This window comes from Xyrauchen texanus, chromosome 1 (assembly GCF_025860055.1).
Source record: "Xyrauchen texanus isolate HMW12.3.18 chromosome 1, RBS_HiC_50CHRs, whole genome shotgun sequence".
Classification (NCBI taxonomy): domain Eukaryota; kingdom Metazoa; phylum Chordata; class Actinopteri; order Cypriniformes; family Catostomidae; genus Xyrauchen; species Xyrauchen texanus.
This window is the reverse complement of record NC_068276.1, coordinates 56,787,475-56,808,067: the sequence shown is the minus strand read 5'-3', so window position 1 is coordinate 56,808,067 and position 20,593 is coordinate 56,787,475. Positions and strand designations below refer to the sequence as shown.

The following is a 20,593-nucleotide window of genomic DNA, read 5'->3' as shown; positions in this document are numbered from 1 at the left end:
TATTGTAGTGTTGCCAAATATTTAAAAAAGTAAATAAAAACAATGAATTTGTGGCACAAAAGTTATTTTGAAATGATACTTTTAAAAGAAGACAATTCAATTCCTATTTTTTTCACAAGATTGTTTGTTGATTTTTAACATAAACAACCGATGCTAACACTAGCTGTTAATTAAGCAATATCACACGAGCAAGAGTGCGATATGGCCCTCACTGCTGTGATTCGGCCACAGGTAATTACAGCAGTGCTGATGTTGGGCCATATAGCATGATTGCAAGAGTGATATTGCTTATATACAACAGTTCAATGAACAAGTACCTTTAAAAATAAAATTGGAAAAACCGAGTACGTTCATAAAAACGCATTTGTGCATGGAACTACTTTATTACGCGACTGATCAGAATCTGCCGTTGCTGGTTCAAAACAAATGATGCGTCCAAGCATTCGTTAGTAATTAAAAAATGTTCACTTCAGAAATAGTATCATGGCTTGTGCTATTTCTTACAAGTTATTGGATAAACAAGGATATACGGATGTATGTGTGTGTTTGTCTGTGTGTGTGTGTGTGTGAGAGAGAGAGAGAGAGAGAGAGAGAGAGAGAGAGAGAGAGATGGAGATGGAGATGGAGATGGAGCGTGTGCGATCACCTGTTTGCACACCTAATCAGAGATGCTGTCAGCTTTCTGAAAGTCAGCTTTCTCAGTGGAATATAGAAGTCCAAGCGGGGTATTCCTCTCTAATTCGGGGTAGCCGGTGCGCAAATGTCATTCACTATAGAAACAGCGATGTCCTCTGCCATTTTAAACAGTATGTATCCAAAGTGGAAACTCACGGAGCGCTGTTCTGTGTAAACAATGACGGATTCGCTTTACATTACCTACTGGCTCATATTAAACACAAAAATTATCTTTTGCCACACCTGCTGGCTAAAATATGTAATTTCAAAAATAAAGACAGTAACTCCTAACAAATCTGCACTAAGCTTACACTTTAGTTTAGAACAGCAGGAACACAAGCGGAGTGATACACACACAGTGAAGCGTCCAAGTGCTGATCATCAGTGCTCATGGAACGTCTCTCGTCCAATCAGATTCGAGGACAGGAACTAACTGTGGTATATTGGAAAATATTTTTATTAAAGAACATTATTTATGGAAGTAGTTGCAGATTGTCAGCTGATCAAAATATTTTAGTAAGAAATAACTTTAACCAAATTTTAATTATATTGTAGTTCCCACTTAAGAGTCTTGCTTTAAACATATATTTTTAAACACAAAGCTAAACAAATTTGTGCCATATAAAGGAGAAAATACTCAGAAACATTGTGCTTGTTAAAACAATGAACTGATACATTAAAGCAGTGTTTAACCAGTTATAAGAAAATAACATGCTTTATTATAGTATTAAAGCAATGATAATATTTATTTGATGTGTGCTTTCTTTTGAAAAACAAAAGGTTAATATAATTTTTGTTTAAGGGATAGTTCACACAAAGAGGAAATTGCTCACATCATTTAATCACCCTGATGCCATCCAAGATGTGTATGACTTTGTTTCTTCTGCAGAACTCAAACAAGGATTTTTAGAAAAACATTTCAGCTCTGTTGGTCCATGAATGGTGAATGGTGACTAAAACTTTGAAGCTCCGAAAAGTACATAAAGGCAGCATAAAAGTAATCACTATGACTCCAGTGGTTGAATTCATGTCTTTTAGGTGTGGGTGAGAAACAGTTCAATATTAAAGTTCTTATATACTATAAATCTCCACTTTCACTTTCAGAATGTGAAAGTGGAGATTTATAGTAAAAAAAATGACTTAAATATTCATCTATTTCCTCACCCACACCTAAAACGTATTTTCTGGAGACATATATTTAACCACTGGAGTCTTATTTTAAGCTCTCTTTATGTGATATTTTGAGTTTCATAGGTCTGTTCACCATTCACTTGCATTATATGGACCTACAGAGCTGAGATATTCTTCTAAAATCTTTGTTTGTGTTCTACAGAAGAAAGAAAGTCATACACATCTTGGATGGCATGGGGGTGAGTAAAAGATGAGATCATTTTAAATTGAACTATTCCTTTAAGTGTTACAATTGGAAAGCGTAACGTCCGCAGTTAGAAATGGTCTCATAACATTCTGACTCTTTTTATAAAATAACAAATTATTGTCAAGTCTTTCTCAATGTAAATAGATAGATAGATTTGTAGTAGTATGTGGAGTCTCTGAATGGAAATGTAAAAACTACTCCAGCCCTCATTTAGCGAACATTTGGGGTAAAAAGCTCCATTCATTGTTCATTTAAACTGTACTTTAGTATGTTGTGACCTCAACAAACCTCACTGGCTGCTCTCTGCTGTGCTTAACAAAGAAACCACTCGGTGGCATTTTCTTCTCAATCACACACACCGTGCCTTGCACTGTTGTCGTGGTAACCAGGACTATGCACCATGTTGGTGTCTGGTGACCTGGCAGAATAGCAACTTGGCATTCATATTGAGTCAAAAGCAAAGGCATTTAGATCTGCACTGACCTGAGGCCTGTGCAGCACTCTCTCTCAGCTGTATCTGAATGCATGATGCTTGACAGGCACGTTGGATGTTTGCTTAATCATCCTGTGCCTGCAAAGCCCTGGCCAATCAGCTCCACATACTGTATAGCTAAGTGAACATTTGCCCTAGAGAGTCAGATGTGATGCATAATAGCAGACAGAAGGAATTAATCATTTGTACACCATTTGCACAAGCACATAAATGATCTATTTTTGCATACTGCTAAGACTAAGTCACCCACACACAAACAGCACTGTGTTAACCAGCATCCTTTGCAGGAAGAAAAGGTTTTGCTTAATTACAAAGCTCAAGGCTACAGCTGTACTCCTTTATTATTATACGGTTAAGTAGTTTAGTTAGAGAAGTACAATAACAATTGCATTGCACATGAATGGAATTTCAAATTGCAACCCTCTGGTCTTGCAGAGGCAGACTTTTGACTATCAGCATACAGACTGTTTTACTTTGCAGTGCATTCTGGGAAACTCAAAAAACAAAGCAGGCACTGTACACAATTTGGGTGATAAATATCTAATTTACTTGCTATTAGTGTCTTAAAAATATATATCTTTAAAATATTTAATGCCATGAACCTTAAGACATGAAGAGTGTTTGTTAATGTTTATGACGGGTAACACATCCATCTAAATGCCAAATTTGATAGGATTTGGGGCTCTATTTTTGTGACCACGCTAGGCTCAAAGCAACGTCTGTGCATCATCTTATCCCATTTTCGTCCCAGTGCAAAGTGCAAGTGCAAGTGTGTGTGTGTGGGAGTATTTGCGCTATCTGTGGGTGTATGCACGCAAACTGTGGGTGTATTATAATTTAATGAAGTGGCGCAAAGCGCTGTTTTCTAATTTCCTGAGAAATAGATAATTGCGATAAGACATTTCAGAACCATGTCTGTTTTCAGCGCAAAGTCTAAATTTAGTTGTTGCATTTGCAGTTTGAAGATTCCAGCAGCAGCAGGTGGTTATAAAATTAATATCCAAACTCTGAAAATATGGTGGAACATCAAATTATGTCTCTGACAATCACTGTTGTAGTTGTTTTATGAAACAAAACTATACATAATTGAAGTGTCACATGATCAGTATGATTAATAATGCTTTCATTCTCTGTAATTTAATGGAGCTTACATCCAAGTCTTCACAGGAACGCATTGTGTGCATATAAAAGGAGCGTGTCACTCTCGTAGATATATATCTGACAGTCAACAAGGATGCAGATAATGCACAAAATAACATAAGTCCATATCTTCTAATACATTGCACAAAGTCCATTTACACTACCAACGTTTTTATGAATGTGTTGTGTTTGGTAATATCACTGGTGCTTGACAGGGAATGGACTTTATAATAGGATGTTTATGTGTAATAACTGGAGGAAAAAAAACCTCCACTTTAGCATCTCAATTTCGCATCTAGATTTAATGCATGCTTGCATAAAAATATCAAAACTTCATAGGCATGCCCACTGGACATATTGCCAGGGTTGGGGACAATGCATGTAACGGGATTACGTATTTTAAATACAAAATATAAGTAACTGTATTCCACTATAGTTACAATTTAAATCAAGAAATTTCACGTTAGATCATAATAATTTTTTTTCTAGTAAGACCTTTTGATATTAGGGCAAAAATCATATTCTTGATAATAATTTTTGTATTGTTTTCATGTAAAAATATCTAAAAATCTTTAAAACATGATCAGTTTGATTTATCTTGTTTTAGAAACAACACTGTATACGATATTTAGGTTTTTCAGAGAATTTATTTTTAACATGTGTATTTTGTCTTACTGTACTGGCAGAGTTTTTATAGTCAAAACAAGTGAAAAAATCTACCAGTGCTGAAGAAGTAATCCAAAAGTATTTAGAGTACGTTACTGACATTGAGTATTCTAACGGAATACGTTACAAATTACATTTTACATCATGTAATCCTGTAATCTGTAGTGGAATACATTTAAAAAGTAACCCTCCCAGTCCTGCGTATCACATAGCGCTCTTAAAATAAGGCCCATGATGATTTTGCTGACAGAACAGAACCTTTTGTGATTGAAATGTTAATTATTAATATTAAATATGATTAAAACTCATCTATTTCTTGCCATTGTAGCAACCAAGTCTCATAAAGTGAAATTTACTGCATCAAAATTTTTGCAAACTGACTTTTACATGCCTAGTTCTACGTTTTGCTGGTTTCCCATTGAAATGAACACTAGAGGCACAACACAAACTGTGCATTTTATTCACTTTCACGCAAATCACGAGTACAACGGCTGATTATGATTTTATAAAGACTTATTTTTCGCACTGATATCAAAACACTTTTACGATAATTCATCATTTGAAAAACTATACATTTAAAGCTTGTATTACAGACTGACCTACATTTTCACACTTATTCTGGTGTGATTAGCTTCCGCGGTAGCTCACTTCATAGATTATTGGACTTCAAACTGGAAAGGCCGTGGTTTGAGACCAGTCAAGCCCACAAGCTGACACATGTGACGAGAATGTCATAGAAGCGGCACGAGATTTGCGCGCGCATGTATTTATCACTTTGTGGGGACCAAATGTCCCCTTAAGGATAGTAAAACCTGAAATAAATCCCCATAAAACATGGAAACCCAACATTGGTTACTATTTTGTTCACCCAGAAATGAAAATTCTGTCATTATCACCACTGATGTGCTTTTAGAAGTCTGTGCATGCTTTCATTTGTTTCAAATCTCAGGCTTCCTAAAAGCCCTTCAGATTTCACTGTGCTGATCTCATGGATTGAACACAAGCTGTATTGAGAACACATTGATTTTCATTTGATTGTAAAGATGTGATAAGAAAACGTTCTCATCCTCATTAAGGAATGCACAAATAATTTTTGTTTGATTCTCATTTTCGAAAGAAAATGCGAGTGGTGCCCGTGTTAAATTAGACATCACAATAGGGTGTTGTCTATGGTTGCCAGGGCATTGCTATGCAATTGCCAAAGTGTCTTTTAATGTGCCACTGTGTGGTTGGATGTTCTGGGTGGTTGCCAGGGTATTTTCTCTGAGTCTACAATTTCTTGCAGTTTGGACTCACTGTGGGAAAAATCACTGAGCAGGTTACATTTCAATTCATCAGGTTAACAAGCATGTACAAGATAATATTCTTGATTTTATGAGCAGTGTGCGCTTCATCAGCAAGGTTAAAGAGTAACTAAGACCATTATTTTCAAATCATTGAAACAGAACAACCAGCCTGTTAATCTCAGATGATGTGTGTCACTATAGTCCTTACAAGCTGTGGAGGTATCTATCTATCTGTCTGTCTAACTATCCATCATCTCTATCTGTCTGTCTATCTATCTGTCTATCTAACTATCCATCATCTCTATCTGTCTGTCTAACTATCTGTCTGTCTGACTATCTATCTGTCTATCTAACTATCCATCATCTCTATCTGTCTGTCTAACTATCTGTCTGTCTGACTGACTATCTATCTGTCTATCTAACTATCCATCATCTCTATCTGTCTGTCTAACTATCTGTCTGTCTGACTATCTATCTGTCTGTCTAACTATCCATCATCTCTATCTGTCTGTCTAACTATCTGTCTGTCTGACTATCTATCTGTCTATCTATCATCTCTATCTGTCTGTCTAACTATCAATCAATCTGTCTGTCTGTATATCGGTTTGCCACTCTCTGTTTTTCAGTCGGTCTGTCTGTCACTATCTATCAGTTAAAGATATCTGTCTGTCTGCCACTCTGTTTTTCAGTCGGTCGGTCACTATCTATCTATCAGTTAAAGATATCTGTCTGTCTGCCACTATATGTTTTTCGGTCGGTCTGTCTGCCACTCTGTCTGTCTGTCACTATCTATCTGCCTGTCACTATTTCTGTCTATCTGTCAGCCACTCTAACACTCTTTCTTTCTGACATAGACAGATGTCCGTCATCCATCCATCAAGAAAAATTCTGGGTTCAATACAAGTTTTTTTTAAAGAGGAAAAAGTTGAAATACATTTTTGTGGTAATCAATATTATGCCACAAATGCTGTCGATTGAGCTCAACTTGTATAGAACCTGGAACATTCCTTTAATACCTCATATTATTTTAATATTCATTTATTCTAAATTTATACAGATTTGTTTTACTGCAATACCATAAATATTGTAATACTGTAATGAGAATCATTATTTCGAATGAGAATAATAATACAAATAAATAAATTAAATTAACTCACAAGTAAAACATTCAGAGTGATTACAATAATGAGACATTTGTGACTGTGCTTACGGTTTATTTAATTGCTTTTGGTTCCAAGTGGTACATTTCAAAACTCTAGTACAAAACTCCAAACTGTTCACACATGTAACCCAACTAGTCACGCTTTCGAAATCTGCTTTCATTGTGGTTATACGCGTTTTCTTTCCACATAATCATTGTTTCAAAACACAAGATTATTGCAACATGTAATGGGACCTTTTGGTTAATCATCAAAACGCAACAGTATGATCTTCTTTCAGTGTAGTACTTTTAACAATGCGTTAATTCCATAGCAAACAATGCAAGACACATGTTTCAAATCACACTTGGTGCTGAATAAACTAAGTTACTCTAACTGTAATATTCACAGTCATTACAATGGGCATTATTACACTTAAATTATCTTACCAAATTGACAAAATCCATAATGCCTAATATATTTATCCAACAAGTCAAATATGTGATCAAAAATCCAAAGTCAAGCGTGCAAAAAATAAATACAATTTTAAGAATTAAAATTTACAGTAAATGGAAATAATCTCAAATACACAATACATTACAGTAATCCTATAGCCTCTGCCATGGGAAGGACTCTGTTACTGTAACCACATTGTCAATGATGGCTCAGACCTCATTTGAAATGACAGTGCGCTGCCTTCTGCCTCAATCCCTTTGTTGATCCCTATGCCCACATGTTTAATGAGGTCAATGCCCACCTTTATGGAGGGTTCCACGTCTACCTCTTTGACCCCTCTGCAGGTTTCCTCTCTGTCTTGCAGTCCATCCTGTTACATGTTTGCACATTGCAAATGCTCACACACAGTTCTACTAACTTACTGTATATAGGAACCAATTGTGATTAACAGGTGAAAGAAATTAGTAATAATTGGGACTCATTATGTTTAGTTTATCCTGATTGAAAACTCTTACAGCAATTAGTTGATACCTTACCAACACACAATAATCAGACCAGATGAAAATGTAGTTATACCAAAAGATGAATTGATTAACAATTAAGAGACAAAAGTATTAAACTGAAGGAGAACAGAAGCAAACAAAAATAGCATTATAAAAGGCAATTACTGTGAATGGAAGGTATATATTCTGTTGATTAAACCCTTATTAGGTGTAGAGGAAAGGATTAACACCACTGAAAATGTGCTCAAATGTTTAAAAAGAAAGTGCATTTTGATGATCTGTCGTGAGATTAGTACTAAGAATTTTGAATATTTTCCACTTGTGAAAATAGTACCAAAGCAATAATGATAATAATTAAAAAAAAACTATAATTGTCTTGAAATTGTCACAATGCAAAAAATCTTAAATAGCTTCTTTTTATGTATGCAAAATATAATTTAATAATAGAACGAAATGAAATAAACATGGCTTCAGTTAGAAATTCTACAAACAAAATGTATTCGAGCCCCATGTAAATGCGACGCATTTAGATGTGCTCTACAATATGGAATAGCCTTTTTTGTGCGCTCCCATCTTCAATCCGGGCCCCCCTCAAGCCCGGGACAAAAGGTCCAGTTGTCCACCATTATCGGTGGCCCTGAATACCATTTTTAAAAACATTAAATTACAACTTCAACTATTAAAAGTATCATACATTTATACATAAAATAAAGTTGTTTTGTTGTTGTTGTTTGAGTATGAAATGAAATGTGTGATTCACCCTATTGGAACTTTTGAAGTATTTAGTGATGTTCAGATTTTATAGTAGCCTAACTAGGGAGTGTCTGTCCTTTTATAATCAGGTTGTTGTCATGGTAATGCCCCTTCTGTTATGCCAATGCAGTTTTGTTCTTGACCAGGTGCATTGAATAATACACTAATATTTTTTGTATTATTTGGATGTGGGTTGAGTGCCAGGGGTGCAGACTCCCACAGCATTAGTGTTTTGGAGGGGAATTCCACAAAGTAAAAGCCAGCACCAATCTGAGCTTGTTTTAGGCTGATCTGAGGTCACCTTTTGTCTGTCTAAAGTGAGCAATTCATGGTGTACTGTAGAAAGGGTAGACTGAGTCTCAGATTTAGCCCTACAAGCTAAAAGGGGACTAAATATGGAGTGGTGGTGGCGTAGTGGGCTAAAGCACATAACTGGTAATCAGAAGGTTGCCGGTTCGATCCCCACAGTCACCGCCATTGTGTCCATGAGCAAGACACTTAACTCCAGGTTGCTCCAGGGGGATTGTCCCTGTAATAAGGGCTCTGTAAGTCGCTTTGGATAAAAGCGTCTGCCAAAATGCATAAATGTAAATATACAATTTTGAGGCTTTGAAAATGAGTGTATTCTGTGTCTCTGTAGATATACTGAGATCATCTTTTCACTGATACATTTGATTGTCTTCATTCCTGCATGGCCACTGCAGTGAACTCATTCAGATGCAATCACACCATCCACATATTTTCAATGCCTTTTGAAGTTTGAGGGGTGCAGCTGGAGAAATGACCCTGGATGTTTAATGAAATCAATGATCTTATGCAGAGCAAGAGGGTGCAAGACTGATATCTGTACTATCCAGACCTGTTACTCTACTGATATGCAAAGTGGCATTGGTAATAATAAGGGGTATGGATGGAACTAGTATAGTATTACATCTTCTACATTTGGGGAATTTATTTCTATAGCGATAGAAAACATTTACTGCTTAATTTTTGTCCAAAGCTGTGAAAAGTTGCCTGACAAAGCATGAGAAGTTAGTAAATCAAGAAGCAGCATGATAGGTTCATAGTACTTTAACTCTGCTGCCCTCTTTAGTCTTGTCTGTGGCACTGCACATTCTAGGCAACATGAAGTTTACTGTTCACACCTTGTGAGAGCAAAAAAAGACAACTGTTTGACTAATGAGGTGTGTGTTTTTGGATGCATGTTGTACATTGCTCGTGTTATGTTTAATTGCAGGTGAAGGAGGCCATGCAGAGAATCCATGACAGAGGGAACATAGGAAAGCTCATTTTGGATGTCGAAAAGTCTCCCACACCTTTGGTGAGTGAGTCATCCCGAAAACCTGCCTTTGAATTTTCACCATTATTCTGCAGATCATCTCAACTCCGCAAACAAAAGCGCTGCATTATGAGCAAAACATAAATCACTGTTGTCTTGCATTATTCTGTTTTTACATCATTTGTTTCTATTAATTGTATTTTAATGAACTTTAATAAATTTTTTGTATTTTTAAATATATATTGTTGCATTTCTGTGCAATATGCGCACAGAATACGTTTTTATATCATATATTGTTATGAAGGCCTATTTTTTTTTTATATCATATGTTGTGTTAAATCAGATTTCAGATTTGTATGGGGTTAACCTGAAAGTCAAACGTCCACCACTCGCCACTGGAATAAAGGTAATCCATAGGACTCAAGTGGTTTAATCCATATCGTCTGAAGCGATACAATTGGTTTTGAGTGAGAAACAGACCAAATGTAACTCCTTATTCACTATAAACTTTAACATATACAGTCTTCTTGCAAGAGAAGCTTGATTACACTTGCGCATGCGTCAAGTGCAAGGAAGTGTAATCGAGCTTCTCTCATAATCGACATGAGAAGACTTGGATTAAACCACTTGAGTTGTATGTATTCTTAAGATTCACTGTAACAGAAATCCAACGTTAGAATAATTTTAAGTTGCAACCATTTGTGTTTACAGTGATCAAAATGTAAATTCAACAACAGAAGGTCGAAAGTTCTGCTGCTGAAATTGGTTTGTGCTTAGCAAAATTTGAACCTCTGCCCCCAGTGGACAAAGCTGGAAGTGTTGTTGAACAGTTTCTGAATTAAATGTCCACAGGGTGGCACCAAAAGCGAGTTGTATGTTTAGGTGTAAATGGTGTAAAACAGTCAACAGGAATGCATATTCTATTAACTCTAGCACCACGACGAACAAGTTTGAATTGATGAAAAATGTCTGATGTCAGCATTTTGGTAGATTGCAGTTGATTTCAGGGTAAATTAACATTTAGAAGCAGCATGAAGATCATGTTGAAAAACTACAAATCCACCTTTTTCCTGAACGTGGAAATGTTTCACGTTTCGACTGCTTTCGATTTCCGATATCCAGTGTTTTCACTTGCATCGGTAATGTAAAGTTTAAGGTATTACATCTGTAAAAATTGTCAAAAAACATGCCGATACTTCACATAGTCAAGATGACCGTTTTTTTATAAACAGTGGAGTGATGGTCCAAGGTTAGTTACGTTGATATCATTAATTATTCTGAGTTGTTATGACAGACAACAACTGCACAAGTTGAGCCTGAAATTCATTTTTACTAACACATCGATGGTTGTTCTCCTCTGGATCACTCGTTTTGGCAGTTTTTTATTGCAGTCTATATACCAGAAACACAAAACAGGCAATTAGAATCATCATGGTGCCGCCCAGTGGTTGCTCAGAAAATTGTGGATAACAGTTGCTGATACTTTGAACTGTATTACAACAACAGTTTTTTAAAATCAAATGGTTTTTCTGTTGAATGTCACAGCTTGCAATAGTCACAAAATTCACCCCAAAACAAAATATGCTTGAAAATCAGTGGTTTCCTAAAAGGTGGGACTGTCGATTTTATCGCTGATTCAGTGCTATTACTTTTATTACAAATAACTAGTTACAAATATTTATGCAATTAAGCATGCCCCCGGACTGTTATGAGGAATATTTCTATCATCCGAACAATTCGAGCTTGAAGTACCACATTTGTGGTTTCAGAGTCTCAGTCAGCAGGGGGCAGTAAGCGCAGCTGCATATGCAACGTAACGTGCAGCTCTACAGGCAACACACCACACTCACTGAAAGCAGACAGCACAAGATGAGGATGCGTTTTTGCATTCAAATACAGCTGGATGGAGCTCAACTCCAAGTGCAGGAAACTTGAGAAGTGTTTTTCCGTCCGACACATGTACCTAGACTTAAAAAAGCCCTATAACTTAATATTATATTATAATAATTAATAATATGGTATAATAACCTATAATAGCCCTATGTCTACCTCTGATAGATTGACAAATTAAATTGCAAAATGGGTCACTGTGGACTGTAAGCCAATGATAGTCTTATGTTTAAATAATATGGATATTAACAATGCATTATTAATTTACACCAACCAGAACCACACTAACACCAACCAGAACATCCCGGACCTTGCGGTGTTGGTAGATGTCCAGCTTAATTTCACTGCACACGTCTCATCAACCGCTCGGTCTTGCAGATTTGCACTTTACAACATCAGGAAAATCAGACCTTTCCTGTCTGAATATGCTACACAGCTCCTGGTCCCAGCTCTGGTCATTTCAAGACTGGACTACTGCAATGCTCTGTTGGCTGGCCTTCCATCTAACACAATTAATCCACTGCAGATGCAGTGCATCTGGTCTTCAATCAGCCAAAATGGCTCATGTCAAGTGGGCTAAAAGCACATAACTGGTCATCAGAAGCTTGCTGGTTTGATCCCCACAGCCACCACCATTGTGTCCTTGAGCAAGGCACTTAACTCCAGGTTGCTCCGGGGGGATTGTCCCTGTAATAAGTGCACTGTAAGTCGCTTTGGATAAAAGCGTCTGCCAAATGCATAAATGTAAATGTACATTTCAGTCCACTGGCTACCTGTAGACGCCCACATCAAATGAGTTCTTTGACTCTGGCTGTTAGGACAGCCAATGGAACCGTGCTCTCTGTGGTCTATGAACGAGCGACACCTGGTGGTCCCATCACAAAGAGGCTCAATGTCTATTTCACAATCGTTCACTTTCTGTGCTCCTCTGTGGTGGAATGAACTTCCAACCTCCACACGATCTGAATTATTTATCATATATATTATATTTAGAATTATTTAAATATAACAATTTAATCATAATAAATAAATAAAGGTTTTCTTTTATTTGGGGGCATTTCTCGGCAAATATTGAGATGCCATTAATTGCGATTAATTCGATTAATAATTGTAATCATCTGACAGCCCTACTAAAAAGGCTTTCAAGGTGGAATGAAAGAAAATAAATCAGATGTTTCAATGCTTCGGTCCTTGAGGGTTAAATTCTTTGCCATACGAGAAACTATTACGAAAGTATATAGGTCTCATTGTTATTTTACCAGATAATGATAGTCTGTTTTTTTCTTTCAGATGGCCAATGACAGCACAGAGACCAGTGAAGCAGGTGAGGAGGAGGAGGAACATGAAGGAGACAATGACAACAAGGAGCGAATGCCCTTTATTCAGTGAACCCATCCACTTACAACAAGACTCATCCAGAGACTATCAAAAACCTGAGCTGTACTTTCTGACCCTGTGCTGTGCTGAAGTGTGTGTGTGATGTTTTTGCTCCGTTCTTTGTCTGTACCATTGCCATTTTTGCAGGATCAAGTCCTGAAAACACTAACTGTGTTGTTAAATGTACAACTGAAGTGCCATTCTTAGTGCAGTGTTGAAATGTGTTATAGACCAAAATGTTATTGTAGTACTAACTTCATGAGAACCCTTGTGCAGACTTGTGAATATTTTATTTGGGCCTGCCAATCAGTGGATTGACAGATTGCAATGCGTCTGATGTAAATGTGTTTGAAATGTTTGGTGATGTTAAAGGAGATTGTGAGACAGTGTGTATATGACTGAACGGAATGGAGAATTGAGAGACAGTATTTCTACTATGTGCAGAGGATGATGTGTGTGTGTGTGTGTGTGTGTGTGTGTGTGTCACACACTTTTTAGTGTGCCTCTCTGTTTCAGCTCAAAGTGAAAGAATCCTCTGTGTTACCCTTTATTTATCTCACACATCTTAAGATATTAAGCAAGTATTACCTCAAAATATTGCTCACGATCAGCTATGTAATCGCCCACTTTTCTTAAAGGAGTAGTGCACCCAAAAAGACAATTTTGTCATAAATTATTCATTGCATTTCATTCTTTTATAGAACACAGAAGGAGATGTTAGAACAACATTCATGCTGGGTTTTGTCCATATAAGGAAAACATACAGTGACTAGGGGCTGTCAAGCTACAAAAAAGGCATCGTATGAGTGGTCCATGTGACTATGTGATACATTTCAAGTTTTCTGAAGCCATACGATCGTTTTGTGTGAGAAGCAGCTCGAAATTTAAGTAGTTATTTAATGATAATCTTGCCCACTGCAATCGCTCCGAAATCTCATTCCCGATTCTGCACATTCAAACATGGCATCGTCAAGGTCTTTTAACCTTTTTAAAGGATTAACCAACAACAAAACAAATCCTAGTGCCTTTAGTTGCATCTGCTCTGAGGACAAAGAATACTTAGTGTTTGGTTTCCCCTTTAATATTTTATGAAAAGCAGACAAAGAATAAAACAAAACGCGTGATTCTGTGTATGTGTGGTATAATATTTTGGTAACATATTACAATAAGATTGTATATTAACGTTGTTAACATTTGTATATTATTCATATTATGTGTAAGACATGTGTAACATTAAAAAAGTTAAATATCTTGGTTAATGTTCATTTTTCAGTATACTATTGTTCATTGTTTTCTCATGTTAGTTTAAATGTAAGTTCAATGCGTTAAAGGAATAGTTCACGCAAAAATACAAATTCTGTCATCATTTACTCACCATCATGCCATCCCAGATGTTTTTGTTATTCTTTCTTCTGCAGAACACAAAGGAAGATTTTTAGAAGGATATCTCAGCTCTGTAGGTCCATACAATGCAAGTAAATGGTGACCAGAACTTTGAATCTCCAAAAAGCACATAAAGGCAGCATAAAAGTAATCCAAATGTCTTCAGGAGTGATTTGATAGGTGTGGGTGTGAAATAGATCCGTATTTAAGCCACTTTTTACTATAAATCTCCAGTTTCACCTTCTTCTTCTTTTGTTTTTGGCGATTTTTATTCTTCGTGCATATCGGCACCTAATGGACATAGTAAAAAAGGACTTCAGTATTAATCAGATTCTCACCCACACCTATCATATCGCTCTGAAGACGTGGATTTAACCACTGGAATTGTACGGATTACTTGACTGCTGCCTTTATGTGCTTTTTGAAGCTTCAAAGTTCTGGCCACCATTGACTTGCATCGAGTCCTTCAGAGCTGAAATCTTCTTCTAAGAATATTTGCTTGTGTTCTGCTGAATACAGAAATTCATACACATCTGGGAAGGCATGAGGGTGAGTAAATGAGAACATTTTCATTTTTGCGTGAACTATCCTTTTAACGCATTATAAACTAACATGAAATAACAGTTAACAATAGTATACTTAAAAATGAATAACATTTACCAAGATTTAAAAGTGGTGTAAAAAGCATTGTTAGTTCACAATACATTTAGCATTTACTAATGCTAACGTATCAAACCTAATGGCAAAGTGTTACCTATATTTTTGTGATGTGATGGTGGTGCCAGTATACTCTAATTTACCTCAAAGAAGTGTGATTTCTTCTCTTTATTGAATTAATCGATTAATTAAAATACATTGAATTGAACAGAAAGCATGATGTTCACTGGCTCACATTCATGCTGTGTTCCTTGGGAAGTGTGAACATCCCTTTATGTTCAGCTGGAATCAGTGCACCCATGTAAAAACTAATTAACATCAATTATAATGAACCAAGAACTTGTTGTCTTTCTAAAAGTTCATGTTGATTTGTTTCTTTAATGTACATTACATATTGTTTCCATGACTAAGTGCATTGTATGAAAAGCAGTATGTGAAAATACATGTTCTCCGGTTTGTTTTGGGCTACAGTGTTTGAGATGTGTTTCAAAACTTGACTTAAAGATAAAGCCCTACACATCTGATGTATTCATTTTGCAGCCATTTCCGGTTAAAGATACACTAAAACATATTGTTGCCATGTAGTTCAAGGTAGTAGATGTGCTTTTATCTTATGGTAGACCTGGCAAAAACCTGAAATCTGAATAAAATGTCCTGCAGAGCATTTCTTTTGTGTGTGTGTGTGTGTTGTGTGAGAGAGAGCATGTTTTTATCACTTTGTGGGGGACCAAATGCCCCCATAAGGATAGTAAAACCTGAAATTTTTGACCTTGTGGGGACATTTTGTCAGGAACACAGTTTATAAATCATACTAAATGATGTTTTTTGAAAATGTAAAAATGCAGAAAGTTTTCTGTGAGGGTTAGGTTTAGGGGTAGGTTTAGGTTTAGGGGATAGAATATAAAGTTTGTACAGTATAAAAACCATTATGTCTATGGAAAGTCCCCATAAAACATGGAAAGTCCCCATAAAACATGAAAACACAACGTGTGTGTGTGTGTGTGTGTGTGTGTGTCTGCGCGCGCGCGCGCGGATATAATATGGTCTTTTTGCCATTTAAACATTGAACATGTTGTTCAGTACATCAACCAAATGACATTTCAAATTGCTCTTATCAGATTTTTCATTGCAATGAGAATTGCTTTTGCTGATCGAGGTTAGTCAGAAATGGCACTGAAATAATTAACATTGGTTTGCTCTTTTCAGTTCAAAATAGAGCAGTCAGTGGCCTTTTCGTGGTTTTGTTATCCAGAAAAATGAAATATAACGGTGATAAAAATGTGTGACCTTCCCCATGGATTGTTTTTCTCTGTTTCTTTAGTCTTTAGTTCACTGACTATTTCCTGTTTCAATATATATTCATTTATTTAAAAGCTAATTAGAGGGATGTCTATAAAAGATCTTGAGGGCAAGTGTCATGTGTTTCAAAGATACACAGTATAAGAAATTCCCCTCGGGCAGCACTCATCTCTTCACTCCCTCCATCTGAACTGGACTTCCTCTCTATCAACAGCCCCTCTGTCTCCCCAAACCAATCTTGCATCAATGTGCATCTGTTCATATTCTCAAGACAACGTTATGCACAAGAGAGTTTGTTCAATACTTGGTTTGCTTGATCGAATCAACATTTATGATTAAAAACAAATGAAGCTGCTTTGCCAGATGGAATAAACACAGAAGTGTAAACATGTTTATATATGTACAGTGTATACACTAACAGTAAGACACACTTGCTTTATCCCCCCCGATATTAAATGTAAACAAAATACCCAACATTTTCAGATTATTTAATAATTTTGCATGGTTGTAGATTTACAATGCCAGTGAACATCCCAAGCTCCACATTAAATAAATAAAACAATTACAAATGTATACAAAAATAATAAATAATAGATATTTAAAATAAACAAAATTTCACCTTTATTATTGTTCAATATTTCATATTTCATCATCTGCATTTGTAAGAACCGTTTGTTCTTTTATCAAATAAAATAAAAATTTTACATTTATAAAATACTAATGAATATTTACCATAATTGAATTATAATAAAATAACATTCACTTTGTTTTTGTTGTATATTCCTTATACACCACTGGCTTACACCAATCTTCTTTTGTTAGAACTGTTTGTTACTGTCTCTGTTACTCTTTAGTTGCCTGACTTTATTTTTCAATTTATATCGATTTATTTAACGGACATTAATGCCAGTAATTAGAGTTCAATCAGGAAGACTCACAGACTTGAGTGAAATTGAAGATGACATTTATTTGATGAATATAAAACAGGAATGTCTCTCTTTGGCGTTGGCCCCGTCTGGCGGTCCGAAGAAGTTGTACTTGGAACTGTCATATCCTGCCGGAGATAGGAGGCAGGGGGAGGAGTCTACCCCCATGCAGGACAGGACTCAACTGGTGGTGGTGGGGTGGTGGAGGTTGCCGTGTTAGCACACTAAAACATCAATGTGATAGATTGTGCGCAGACATATAAAGCAATGGCTTACATGTGATTGGCTGGGAATTATCCAGCTAATGGTGCGATGATGTACAGCTGCAGTCTTCCCGCTAGAACTACGCTGCACCTACATTAACTACTGAATGATGACTGATATAAAGAGGGAAGCCCAATCTCAAAATAAAATAAAATACATTTAAACTTTTATTTTAAATAAATGAATTAAAAATAGAACAGAATAATAAAAAATATGTTTTTTTTTAAATAAAAAAACAGTTTCAGAATTTGAATTTGTTACAGAACAGTTTGGTTCTACTTTAGAACAACCTAAGTTGTATAGAATGTATTTATCAAATAAATAAGAATGTATTTAGAAAGGACAATATGAATAAAATGCACGTCTTTCCCAAGTAAATCATAATAATAATTAAAGTTTATTTTAAACAGCACCTTTCTAGGTACTCGACATCACTTTACAATTCAGAGGGTAAATTGTAAATATTTGTGAATGGCTGAAAACAGGGGAAGGGTTGTTGTGACTGCACCTAAGGTATTTGAATCACCTTACACATGCACAAACACTGAATGTTCAGCCAATAGGGTGAGAGTGTGGATGGGAGAAGACCTGAAGACTGTATTTAGTGTGTTGTCCAGATCCTCTGCTTTTGAGAGCTCTTCTCAGCTGTGGCCATGGCGTAATCTCAGCTTCTCTTTTTGGTTTTCTGCTTCAACATTCTCCACTATGGATATTGCAATCCCTCCAGCACCAAGAAAGCACTTCCAGTTCGACAGAGAGGTTACTTATGAACTTGTATTTGTATTGGAAGTGCTTTCTTGGTGCGAAAGGATTGCATTATCCATAGTGGAGAATGTTGAAGCAGAAAACCAAAAAGAAGCTGAGATTGCTCAAATTGTGGCACATTGAGAAAGCTGAAATCAAATCAGTAACTGCTATTTATTTTCTAAATGCTTTGATAGCTGATGCAAGTATTTTTGTTTTATGTTTTGATCAATAATAAATTCACTTCTAGAGATGCTGGCACTACAAACAGGTAGATTTGAAAAAGATGTCCATTGCTGGGTGAAATATAATGACAGAGAATAAATAATATTCATGAGTCATTTAAAATGTCTAACAGGGAAAATGACAGAAATCTGCTCGTTGAGTGCAACAAGGTTAGATCAAGTAAAAAAAAGCTCCTGATGGGTCAATGGCAGGTTACCATTTTTACAGTGTTTTATGGGATTCAAACTGGGTAATGAGATGGGATTTCTGGCAGAAATTGTGTTAAATTTGTGTAGGGGGAGTAACAGGCTGTTTTGAGAGTAAGACAGAGTTCAAACATTTATGGAGTGGTGGTGGCATTGTGGCTAAAGCACAGGGCTGTTAATCAGTAGGTCACAGGTTCTAACCCCACGGCCACCACCATTGTGTCCTTGAGCAAGGCACTTAACTCCAGGTTGTTCCAGGGGGATTGTCCCTGTAATAATTGCACTGTAAGTCGCTTTGGATAAAAGCGTCTGCCAAATGCATAAATGTAAATGTAAATGTAAAACTTGGTGCACACAAAATTGGTTGAAGACTTTAGAGGGGCCTTGAGACTGCAAATGTGAATACACAAACAAAAAAAATATACTGTGGGTGCTGTTATAATTTTGCCAATCAGGACTTTAGCAAAGGTTTAATTTGAAGAAAGCACCCTTTATAGAAAACAAATCACTTTTATGAAATACAAAAAAAGTAAGTGCTTCATAAACAAGGATGGTAGAAATGTTTTGGACATGAAACCTGTAATATTACCATTTTAAAGAATTTGAAGTATTAAAACATCATCAGTTTTAAAATCTGCTTTAACCATTAAATAAATGGGTGTTTTGCAAAACATTATCACATACATACATACATACGGTACATGTACCTCTGGTCTTTAGCGATGAATATCTTTAACAATTGGATCTACAAAATGCCTAGAAAGTGTTAAATATTCAAAATATTGTCAAAACAATTAGACAATAATAGAATAGAATATATTCTGACTATTTTTGACATTTTGTTTTTCATTTATCAAAGAGATGATGCACAAAATATAGAACAAGAATTATTACTTCACTGAAATATCCTGCAACTGGCGGTCAAACACATATTGAGCTGCACATGAGCTACACATATGCATTTTCTCAGGCACTTTTGATTCTAAATAACGCACAACTTGCATAATTTCAGAAGTACACCCAAAAGTCAGTAGCCAAATTATACTGTTCATGTGTTAAACTTGCTATAGTTTACTTCCATGTTGCTTCTTCATCAAATAGCAATGTTAAATGTAAATCAAGTCAATCACTGAAACATCAGCATCACAGAAACATCAGCACCACCCCCCAAAAAATCATCAAGATATAGTAGTAATTTGTATGAATATAGTACTTATTTGTCCTGTAATAAACACAGAAATATATAACCTGTGATAGTAAACTTATAAAGATGTGAAAAAATAATACAAATATAATTTATGGAAGTGCAAAAACAACAACAACAACAACAAAACACTATTACACTATTCAGACGACAAAAGTTGAGTAATACTAAAGAGCTGTGGGCATAACCCCAAATAACGGATAAGGGACAGCGGGTGGAATATATATACTTATATATATATATATATATATATATATATACACACAACCATAAACCATATAACCAAATCATAGTTCAGATGTGTGAAGCTTAATATTTCTGTATACTCACACATCTGTTCCTTTTCGGTTTGCCTTTGTGGCATCAAAGCCCACAAAAAATGTTACCTGGTTTCTGATCAGCCCAAGCACTACCATGAGGCCAGCGAAGACCGCATCGCGCAGGGAGGCACAATGGCCATACCCCGAGACATGAAGGATCTCAGAGAATATGCAAAACGCAGTTCACCTGGATCCAAAGACTTCTGGATAGGCATAACAGACATCATGAAGGAGGGGCAGTATGTGGAGACTATAAACAGCCTGCCTTTCACTTTCTTCCCCTGGGACCACTCTAAGAAAGAACCCACTGAAGGGAAGAGAGAGAGTTGT

At 36.1% G+C, this 20,593-nt stretch overlaps 1 protein-coding gene across 1 annotated transcript in view; it reads left to right on the top strand.

The window, feature by feature from the left end:
- The window catches only part of LOC127655325 (synaptic vesicle membrane protein VAT-1 homolog-like), a 32,333-nt gene extending 17,875 nt beyond the window's left edge, over positions 1-14,458 (top strand). Inside the window, exons 8-9 of the mRNA XM_052143114.1 lie at positions 9,727-9,810; positions 12,949-14,458. Coding sequence (XP_051999074.1) covers positions 9,727-9,810; positions 12,949-13,047 — 183 coding nt within the window. The 3' untranslated portion in view covers positions 13,048-14,458. The remainder of the gene's footprint in view (positions 1-9,726; positions 9,811-12,948) is intronic.
- Positions 14,459-20,593: the final 6,135 nt, after the last annotated feature.